We start from the raw sequence: 10,896 nt of genomic DNA, 5'->3' as shown, positions 1-10,896 counted from the left end.
CTAACCTATGGGACTCTTATTTACAAAGAGACTTCAACTATCAATGGAACAAAATCTCTCCCTACCTGGATCCAGAAAACATCCTCATTTGCCCTTGAGGGAACCCAAGCCCTGGGAACTGGGACTAGCTCTCCTCCTTTTCCTCTGCCACCCCTGTTCTCCCACTCCCCTGAAAAACTTTCTTACCTCTGTTCTCTTAACCTCACCCATTCTCTTCTAAACAAATCAAACCCAGCACTAGCTCAAGACTGTTGGCTTTGCCTGTCCTTTTCTTCTGCCTGCATTGCTAGCCCGGTACCACTCCTTACGTGGAATCAGGCAAAGGCCACTTTTACCTATAAAAAGGAAAAAAGGAGTCACTTTTCTAAATAAAGCAAATACTCTCCTAGGCAACTATCCTACCCTCAGGCCAATCAGGCTTCTCTTCCACACTTACATTCAAAGCCTCGCCACTGTAGCTCCCACCTCCATACTTGTCACAGGCCCTGTCACCCTACACACCCCACTAATTGCCCAAGTCCCTTTATGCTGTACAAGATCACAGGGCAATATATCAATAGGCCATCTTCCATCATCACCCTGCGACACCACAGTTACTCTAGTGAGGGGGAATATAGGGGACACCAGGGTGGGGGGAGGGGCTAGCAATCTGAATGAATCTGTGCCAGTAACCAGTATCCTAATGCACATTCTTGTTAGCCTATAATTAAGGCACTGCCTCTTCCTTAGGCAATAATCTGTTTTCCTAAATACTCCAGGTTTACAAAGGCCACAAACCAAGAATTTAACAGCTTAGCCAGAGGGGAGGTCACTGGCAGCACCCAAGCCAGGCCTTTGGGTGTAATCTCACTTCCCCCATCCCACCTCACAGAGGGACTGCAAGGCCCACAAAAAGTCCGGAAGCCTGGTCCATATTTGGGGAGACAAACCAAGGGGATAAATGGGAGGGGACCCTCCGCATTCGGTACTTAGGCTTTGGAGAACGACTCCCCTGAGTCACCATACTTGTACATCTGAAAATAAAGAGTTTTTCCTGAATCTTCCAAGTACCTGTTGTGTGTTTTTTGATCGCCGGGTAAATTCTGAAACACTAGAACTCTTGATAGGCCATCGATCCCAGTCGGTCAACTACCAGGACTCATCAGAGGTCAATGGTCATTTCCTGTAGCTTGTCTGCTTTACTGCCTATCCAATCATGCAAGCCCAGAGCTTCAACTGCTCCTTTCTTTTCCTCTTGCCTTTTCCCTGGGTAACAACCCATTCTAGCATTCCCGCCCACTTTCACTGCACTAAAACCTCAACCACTCATCCGTCACTCCTTACCGGCAGCGCTTTGGCAACCACCCTTATGATTTGGAGCACAGAACCAACCAGTAAAACAAGGGAAATCCATTACATAACCTCTAATCCACCTTTTTTCCTCTACATTTCTCAGTTTGCCTGATTTGGGATTTTTCTTCCTCTGGGGGGATAATGCTTACATCTGCCTCCCAACTAATTGAACAGGAACTTGCACCCTTTCTTATCTCTCACCCAATGTAGATATAGCTCCCAACAACCATTCTTCACCCGTTCCCATAACCCATCACATTCGACATAAAAGGGCAATACAGCCGAGACCGGTTTGGCTCAGTGGATAGAGCGTCAGCCTGCAGACTCAAGGGTCCCAGGTTCGATTCCGGTCAAGGGCATGTACCTTGGTTGTGGGCACATCCCCAGTGGGGGGTGTGCAAGAGGCAGCTGATCGATGTTTCTCTATCATCGATGTTTCTAGCTCTCTGTCCCTCTCTCTTCCTCTCTGTAAAAAATCAATAAAATATATTAAAAAAAAAAAAAGGGCAATACAGATAGTCCCTCTCCTAGTAACCCTGGGAATCACCTCAGGAGTCGGAACTGGCATAGGAGGGCTGACTACTGCTCTTTCATATTTTGAAACCCTATCCTAGGACTTACAAGAGGGCTTAGCCCTAGCCAGTTTGGCTCAGTGGATAGAGCATCAGCCTGCGGACTGAAGGGTCCGGGGTTCGATTTTGGTCAAGGGCACATGCCCAGGTTTCAGGCTCGATCCCCAGTAGGAGGCATACAGGAGGCAGCCAATCAATGATTCTCATCATTGATGTTTCTATCTCTCTCTCCCTCTCTGAAATCCATAAAAATCTATTTTTTAAAAAAGAGGGCTCAACGATATCGCTGAAAGTTTAGTTAAACTCCAAGACCAAATTGATTCCCTTGCAGCTGTAACATTACAGAACAGACGAGGCTTAGACATGCTGACAGCTGAGAAAGAGGTCTTTGTCTCTTCCTGGTAGAGTGCTGTTTTTACATTAACCGGTCGGGACTAGTCAGAGATGCAGCTCAGAAGTTGACAGAAATGGCCACTAAAATTAGAGAATGTCAGTCCAACATGTGGGACTCGGCTAAAAAGTGTAAGTCGTTATACCTGACTGCTTCCTTTTATAGGCCCATTAACATTCATATTCCTTAGTCTTGCCTTTGGCCCTTGTATTCTGCACCACTTTTCTTTATTTCTCCAGAACCATTTCCAAGCTTTCACCAACCATCCATATGGAACCAGAACCTCACCCAGACAGCAGGGAACCAATACCTCACCCGGGCTGACTACTACCAAAATCTGCCCCATTGTGTCTTTGGCGCCCCCATCCAGCCTGAAGCAGGTACAGAAGAAACAACCTCTGCCCCCATTCCATACACAAAAGATCTGGGCAAGCAGTGAACCAAACTTCTTCTAGAGCTTGTCCTTCCCTGCTTGAGAACCTGGCCTTTAGACATCCTCCTTGACTAAATGCAGTAACTTTCCATCATACCCCCTCAGAAAAAAACCACCCAGGGTCCTATAAAGGCCCCGACTCCCCGACCGCTCAGGGGTGATGCCATTTTGGGACTCAGCCCATCTGTTTGCAGATGCCTTAATACACTTAAAATTCTTCATCTGACCTCATGCGTTCCTCCTCCAGCCATTTAACACTTACTAACAGGATTAATTGGCCACTGAGAGCTTTCTCATTGGGTCTTGTGGAGGGAAGTTGACTGCCCAGATTACCATGTGCTCCTTGGATAGCACTGAGGTTCCCAGCAGCCCTGCTCTGCTTTCTTCCGTGGGCATATTCTTGGATCTCAACCTGGTTATGAGGGAGTACCACCCTCTTCAAGTCAAGATCTGGGCTTTGCCGAGAGCTCTAAAAGGTGATTTAAACAGACGAGACAGGCACTCCAGAAAACACAACTTTATTCGCTAGGACTGAAAACAAAGGCTCTCTATCAACAAGGCTTGAAGATTTTAGTGTGAGGTGTAGTGCACTATCAGCCCTCTCAGCTTGACCTCGCCAAGTACAGTCCTCAGCTGTGTGAAGACGGTACCTTCGTCAGCAGGCGAGGGCTGGTGGTCCTAGTTTACCTGACATTTTTGTGATTTACCACATGCTATTCCTTGTGTTACAGAGCCATAGCCTTGGCATCCTCCAAGGGAACATGAGAAAAGATCCTGTTGATTGAACCAGAGCCTCCTAGTGGGTGGGCTGGGAGCACGTGCCCCTGGTCCTTGGCACAAACGCATGTGATTCTCAGTGAAGTCCTCTGCTTGGGGCATGGTCGGGAGTCCTGCCGTTCTCTGCCTGGGCAGCAAGCATGTGCAGCTGAAGACATGGCTTTTTAAGGGGTTAGAAACTGCCGCCTACTAGTAAGAACTGAGTATGTCCAGGAGGGGGCAGCAGGAGCACCAAGTGCCCTGCACAGTGCATCCCTTCCTACAGTAGCTTTTCCGTGAAGGCCTTGCGGGTAAGGCTCTCAGGCAGCAGCAAGTGAACGAGGGCTGCAGACCCGCTAGCTCTCTGGAGCCCATTTGTTAGGACTGAGGTTATATAGATTGCAACACAGACAAGGGAAGGGCTAGGCCAGTGGTCGGCAAACTCATTAGTCAACAGAGCCGCAGTTTGCCGAACACCGGGCTAGGCTCAGCCTGAGAGTCCTGGAAACCTTGGGATTGACCGCTGGGTGACAAGTAGAGGGCCCTGCCGACCAGCTTTCCCTGGTTCAGGGTCTGCAGCAGGAGGCCCTGCGGCCCTCCCTCTTGACATAGTCGTGCAGCTGGAAGTGGAGCTCGCTGGTGCTCTTCATGGAGCGCTGCTTCAGCTCCCTGTGGGACAGGGGTAACCATGGAACAGCGTGGCCAGTACCCCCAACAAGGGGATTCAGATCCTGGATCTGAATCTGGAGGCCTTCCTGGTGACTGCGAGGACTTACTTTGCTATCGCTGTGAAGGCCAAATCCACGTTGAGGCCCATCTTGGCACTGGTCTCCATGAAAGGCAGCCCATACTCCTGCAAATAGCTGCTGCCAGCCAGGTGGCAGCCTGGTGGGGACAACCCAGGCCCTACAGCCCCAGGGGGCACCCCTAGCCACCCACCTCGCCCAGACTCACCTTGGCCAGCTTCTCCCCATCCTCCCTCTTCACCACACGCTCCTGGGCAGAATCCACCTGACACAGGGATCTTGGTGAGAGCTGGCCTCAGGCTCACCCCCCTGCAGAGCCAGGGGAAGAGGATAGGCAGGGGTGCCCACCTTGTTCCCTAGCAGCATGAGCACCACGTCGTGCTGGGCATATTCTTGGATCTCGGTCAGCCAGGCCTGTCATGGGAGAGCTGAAACCAGACTGGAGGCTGGTGTTCTCCACACCCCTTGCTTCCCCAAGCCACACCCCACACAGTGCCTCTCTAACAGGAAAGGCCCAGAAATTTAGCCATGGGCCATGCTGAGACACTCCTGACAAGTATCCAAGATGGTTGGGCTAATGGAGCTGGAAGGTCACCCAGGCCACCTTCAGCTCATACTCTAAACTTGGGCCACCAGGAGCCCAGAGGGGCCCTCCTTCCCCCTCCCTGCTGTCAGTAGAGTCCTCAGACCATCTACCTAAAAGAGTTTGGAGTGGGACCAGGACCCATCATGGCCTCTCACACCACACACACACACACACACACACACACTCACCAGCCCAGAGGAAGCCACTGACCTGGATGTTGTCAAAGGAAGCCTTGTTGGTGACATCATAGAGCAGTAGCAGTGCTGGGGGCAGAGGGCCAGTGAGGACACCTCCAGTCACCCACAACCCTCCTCTGAGCAGAAGCCTAGGGAACAGGGCACACACAGACACAGACCACAGCCCCGACTCCTTGGCCTGGGACACTGCCCGTGAGCTCACCATGTGCATCACGATAGTAGGCATGGGTGACACTGCGGAACCGCTCCTGGCCAGCTGTGTCCCAGATCTACAGTGACAGGGACAGGCCGGTGGTCAGGCCTGCCCAGTCCCTCCTGAGTGCCCTCAACTCACCCTCCCCCAGGTGCCTCACCTGCAGCTTCACCTTCATGCCATCCACGTCCAGAACTTTGTTCTGAAACACAACCAGCCAACTCCAGTAATGGGCCCAGTGCCATGTTCTGGCAGGGGCCAAGGGGTGGGGGAGGGGAGAGGCAGGCAGTGCAGAACCAGGACTGAGCCTGAAGTTGATGAGCCCCTGAATTGACTCTGCCCCCAACACCCACATGGTTCACCTCCCTCTTTCCACCAGGAGGTAACACTTCCCCTGGAACCCAAGTCCGAGAGTCAACCCAGCTCTCCCTGGTGCCTTTGGGGAGCCCCTCCTGGTAATTCATGCTCAGAGGGCACCAGCCTCTCTCCTGCTCAGATGGCCATAGACTTGCAGGGTGTCTAATTCTGGGCCAGGTTGTCCTTCCTCTGCCCACCCTGCAGCCTGGCACATGGCCCCACCAGCTCCACTGCCCCTTGCCACCACCCACCACGGTCAGTCACTGACTCCAGTTGCTCTGACCCTCTCCCAGCACCTCTCAAGCCCAGCCCCTTCACCCGAGCCTGCCCTCCTCTCCCTGGTACCTACCGATTCAGCCTCACCCCACACACCTGTCCCCTACACGCTCCCCAGAGTGTAGACCCCAGCGCCCTTACCAAGGACTGGCATCTCTCAGCTCTGCAGGTGCTGCTCCTTTTGCTTAAAGCCATTTGCGTGATATTGGAAGTCACCCACCGTGTGCTCACAGGTCCACTACGAGTTCTCTGTGCTTCAGTTCTCCCATCCACAAATGGAGATAACCAGGCACCCATCACATAGCTGCTCCAATGACTTTATGAGTTACTATGTGCAAAGCACTGAGAACTGTCTGGCCCAGAGTGACAGCTAAGAGCATTTGTTCTAATCTATTTAATTTAATGTATTTATTATTGATTTTAGAGAGGGAGGGAGGGAGAGAAACATCAATCAGTTGCCTCCTAGAAGTGCCCCAACTGAGCCTGGGCACATTTGTTCTGATTTAAAAGCTGCTCTCCACATGGGGATGGCAGTTCTCTGAGGACAGGGCCCAGTGCAGTAAACAGAGGGCAGAGCTCTGCCTCGTACGCAGTGGGTGCTCACTGTGTGTTTGCTGCCTGGCCATGCTCTCTAGTCAGCCCTAAAGGTTGTGGCCCAACCCTGGTTTCCATTTGCTGGGTGGGGATGAGGGGTGGCTGGAATGTCACTGTCTCCCTTTTCCCAAACTGCTGCTGTCAGGCGCTTCTGGGTCTCCAGGGAACCAAGCCCAGCCATCTGCCAGGCTGGGGAGGACACCCCGCCTTCCCTGCCGCCTGGAACAGAGGTATGAACCAACTGCCTCACCTCCCTCACCACCTGCCCCGGAGCCAAGAGGGAGGTGAGAAGGGGGAAGTAGGGCCAGAACAGGCAAAGGACCGCCTGCCCGGGGGCTACACAGCCCCTCTGACACCTCAGCCTTTACACTTCCTCCCAGAGGACTGGAGGGGACCTTGTCCCCCTAAAGAGGGTAGAGAATGGTCCCCAGACTGGAGGGAACCCCCCTTTGCTATCCCCAGAATGGGCCTCCCTCCCAGCCTCAAAACAACTGGGTCTAATTAAAGGGTGAGAAAAATGCAAATTCAGGATTTGCAGAGAACACACCAGCACTTAGCACCTCAGCACTGGCACGTGGGATTTAGACTGATGGGCAGAAGTGGGAGCTCTGATGCTGGAGCCCTACAAGCCTCAGACCCTGGTCCCCACCATTTCCTACTGACCCCATAAGCTGCCTGGGGTGCTGCAAGGGCTTTGGAGCCAAGAATCCAGGGGCACCCCCAGAAGAATCCCAGGACACAGCCCTCCTGCTAGGGGTGGTAAGGGGACTGGCAGGGGAGATTAGCTGGGTAAGAACATTTCCCATGAGCCTCCTCACCCAGGGGCAGGGACCTCTGCCCTAAGCAACCCCTCAGTGTCTAGGTCAGTGATGGGCAACCTTTTGAGCTTGGTGTGTCAAACTTCGCCAAAAGACTGAGCATAACTCGGGTAGTGTGTCATTTTGAGGAAAAAAACATTATTTCGCAAATGTTTCATCCTCAGGAGCAGCAAATGTTTCATCCTCGGCATGCGGCCGCCTCAGCGGCCGCGTGTCATCAGAAATGGCTACGCGTGTCAGTGCTGACACGCGTGTCATAGATTCACCATCACTGGTCTAGATAATACCCTTTCCTCAGCTGCTGGATGGGTGTGTGTTCAAGGGCCACAGCCACCTGTCCTGTCGGTCCTGGATGGCCTGCCTGGCACCTAAGTGGGGCAGCAATGCTGGCCTTCCAAGTGAACATGGACCTTGAATTCCCTCTGACAGCGCTGGGGGCACCAGTGACCACCTACCCAGAGGCACAGGTTAGAGCCGCAGGGTGTGCTAGCCCCAGGCACAGGGATGCCATCTCTGCTTTGTTAGATGGAGCCACCATCTGTCTCCAACACCCTAGGGTTTTCAGAAGGCAGGCAGCTTGATGGTCATGGCATTCCACCTCAACCACCCTGACCCTGGGAGCCAGGGGTCCATCTAGGACCTCCACCTCATGAGCCTGTGAGTGCCACAGGATAATGGAGACCCAGCTGCCAGGGGTGTTGTGAGAACTCAATGAGCTGGTGTTGGGGGCCCAGGACATCAGTCTCCACTCACCCGAAAGTCGATGCCCACAGTGGAGATGAAGGTCCCTGCTAGGAAAGCCCCATCCTTGAATCGCACAAGCAGGCAGGTCTTCCCCACGCCTGAGTCCCCCACCAGCATGACCTGAGGTGAGCAGGAGGGGCAGAGGTGTTAGGGCAGAGGGGACCAGAGTGCAGGCCCACTCAGAGGGGTGTCTAGTCTTCCCTGAGCTGGCCTTGTCAGAGAGAGGCTGTGAGTGAGGGGCAGGAATGGAGAGAGGCATCCCAGGCCCACAGGTGGACCCCAGGACTTGGGTTTAGGATGGGGGTGGGGGTGGGGACGACACAGTAGCTATGATCCCAGCTGGCCTGCACCTCCAGCTTCTACCTACAAGATTCTGTCCCCTCTATCCCAGAAAGAGGCCCATCTCAATCAGTAGGGAGTGGGGGCAGATGCCTCCATCCAGGGCCCTACCTGACCCCCACCCCTCGGCCCTGAGCACCATGCCTGATCTAGAAGGGAGCATCTGGGGTGCAGAGTCTGGGGGGTTGGTGGCTAGGGACCTCCTAGGAGGCCTGTGGGGGCCTCTATGCCAGAGGGTTTCCAATCTGGACCAGACTCAGGAGGAATGTGCCACTTGAGGGTCAGATCTTGTCAGAGGTGCCTAAGTCAGGTCTGTGGATAGGAAGGGGCAATCAGGCCTAACCCCTCCTCCACCCCTTCAGTACCCCTCCCCAGCCTGCTGCCAAAGGCCCCCAAACCCAAAGATGGTCCTGCCATCCCCCACCCCTGTGCCACACACACACACACACACACACACACACACACACACACACACACACACACACTTTCACAGGCTTCTACAGCCCCGGGGGTGAGGGAAAGCAGCATATGGTAAATAATGAGATTGGGGCCCCAGCGGGGGAGGAGACATTGCGGAGCGGGTAGAGAGCACCTGGATCTGACTTCCGCAGGACCCCTTATCCTGCCCCGCCATCTGGGGGTAGGGTGGGGGACAGGCCTGTTGGGTATCCCAAACCCAGGTCTGACAGCTGTGTGTGTGTGTGTGTGTGTGTGTGTGCGCGCGCGCGCGCGCGCGTTGCGCTGTGCCAGCCGTTCCAGCCAGCTCCGCGGGGCGAGGGATTCGCAGGGCCCTGCACCCCTGCCCCGGACAGCCTCCGGATCAGCTCCCGCCAGACACCACCTGCTGCCGCTCGCATGGGGGGTGGGGGTTTGCCCGGCTCACCTTGAAGGCGACATCGTAGAAATCGCCACCACTGCCCAGTGAGGGCCGGCCGGGCTGCGGGGGCCCGTTGGGCGGCACCTGGGGGCCGAGGCGCACAGTCCCGGGGCGCGCCGCCCGGGGCCCGTTGGCAGCGGGTAGCACTGAGGCAGTGGGCGCGCTGGCCCCCTTGCTCTTGGGAGTCTTCTTCCTGGACATGGCTTGCGGGTGGGCACTCAATGCACTCCCGCTGCGGTCGCCGCGCACGCACTCTCGGCCGCCCTGCTCCCTGCTCCCACGGAGCTCGACCCGGACCCGGACCCGAACCCGAACCCGTCCCGTGGCGGCGGCCGGGGCATCCTGGGCGCTGGGCTCTCCAGCCCCACCCCCGCCGCCCCACAGCCCCGCAGCCACTCAACCCCGGCCTCTCGCCGCTGCCACCAATGGCTGTGCTGAGGCGGGGCCATGCAAATGAGCCGGCCTCCCCGGAGGCGGAGTCGGGAGGACCCCCCCCCCCCGCCCCTCACCCCCCAACCCCCACCGCACAGCGCTGAGTGAGCGGGTCTGTGCGCCTCTGCCTGGTGGGCGCAGCTCCGTGGCCGCCTCGTGGCCTGGCAGAGGTACGGGCAGTGGGCCTGGGTGAGGGAACACCCGGAGTCCTGTCGCTCCTCTGCGCGCTGTGCGCCACTGCTCCCCGCGCTGCCTCTTGCCCAGTGACCCCCATGGACCATCTCCGGGCCTGGGACAGGGGAATACTCTGAGGTAGGGGGCGCTGAGGCAGTGGGTCTGCATGGGGGGTGGGCACCCTGGATTCTGTTTCTTCTCAGCCAGAGACGCCACCTGGCCTGTTGCAGAGCCCCCCTCTCTCCAGGGCAGGCGGGTCCAGGAAGCTCCAACACTTGGTCTTGGCAAACAAACGCCGCCGGTGTACCAAGGGCTGGGGCTCAGGTGACAGCTGGTTATCGGAGGCAGAACTTAACGGCACCGCTGAGCGTCAGGGCTGAGCTGGCAGGGGCCTCCCCCACAGCTCCTGCCTGCTCGGCTGGAGTCGTGGGAAGTCAGTGGTGTCACAGCCAGCAGCAGGGCCTCTGCTCTCAAGGATCTGGTTGATGAAGGGGGTGGGAGGCCCCTCCCCCAAGCAGTGGCTGGCCCTTGGACTTCCATCGCCAGGTTCTGGCCCCAAGCAGGCCAAATGCTGATTATCAAAACCCCACACTGGTCCCTCTCCAGGGTCTGACGCCTTCTCCCCACCTGGGCTGCCTAGAGTTCTGTCCCGAGACCTCCACCTTGGTTTTGAGAATGAGGCTGAGATGGTAATGGAATCTAGGAATAGTAAACCAAGATGCCCCTCATCCAGGGTTTAGGGATAGTAGGTGCAGACAGAAGGGCAATCTCTGTTCCATACTCTTCTGGGAGCTGGAGAGATGACCTTGCTGTCCACCTCCCCCCCCCCACCCCCCAGATGTGACAGCTATCACTGGAACCCTGGGCCCTTCTGAGGCCTGAGCCTTGTCAGCTGGCAGTGCCCAGAGCTCAAATGCTTATGCTGCTCACAGGCTCAGAGATCTAGGAAAACACAGATGGAGGGATGCTGCCCAACAGAGCAATTCCTCCAGAGGACCCAGCAGGGACCTGCGGGGGAGAGGCTGTGGAAAACTGCCCATCATTAACATCATCCTGTGCCAGGCACAGGTCATTTGCAA

General features: G+C 55.8%; 1 protein-coding gene across 1 annotated transcript; it reads right to left on the bottom strand.

Annotated features, from left to right (window-relative positions):
• Positions 1-2,549: 2,549 nt before the first annotated feature.
• On the bottom strand, positions 2,550-9,541 carry RAB26 (RAB26, member RAS oncogene family). The gene is made up of 9 exons (XM_079795431.1): positions 9,218-9,541; positions 8,005-8,115; positions 5,367-5,408; positions 5,216-5,282; positions 5,027-5,079; positions 4,579-4,644; positions 4,439-4,495; positions 4,261-4,337; positions 2,550-4,153 (listed from the first exon to the last, which is right to left on the bottom strand). Exons 1-9 carry the CDS (start codon positions 9,410-9,412, stop codon positions 4,051-4,053), a joined length of 771 nt encoding a protein of 256 aa, XP_079651557.1. The 5' UTR covers positions 9,413-9,541; the 3' UTR covers positions 2,550-4,050.
• Positions 9,542-10,896: the final 1,355 nt, after the last annotated feature.

Source organism: Cnephaeus nilssonii (assembly GCF_951640355.1).
Source record: "Cnephaeus nilssonii genome assembly, chromosome: 2".
NCBI lineage: Eukaryota > Metazoa > Chordata > Mammalia > Chiroptera > Vespertilionidae > Cnephaeus > Cnephaeus nilssonii.
This window is presented reverse-complemented; position numbering and strand designations above follow the sequence as displayed.

Excerpts from the sequence above, each read along its gene's own strand:
- RAB26 (XM_079795431.1), bottom strand. The coding sequence starts at position 9,412 with ATGTCCAGGAAGAAGACTCCCAAGAGCAAGGGGGCCAGCGCGCCCACT. Across the intron at positions 5,283-5,366 it reads GCATGAAGGTGAAGCTGCAG|ATCTGGGACACAGCTGGCCA; the intron begins GTGAGGCACCTG and ends CTGTCACTGTAG. Across the intron at positions 4,154-4,260 it reads GCCTTCACAGCGATAGCAAA|GGAGCTGAAGCAGCGCTCCA; the intron begins GTAAGTCCTCGC and ends CCTGTCCCACAG.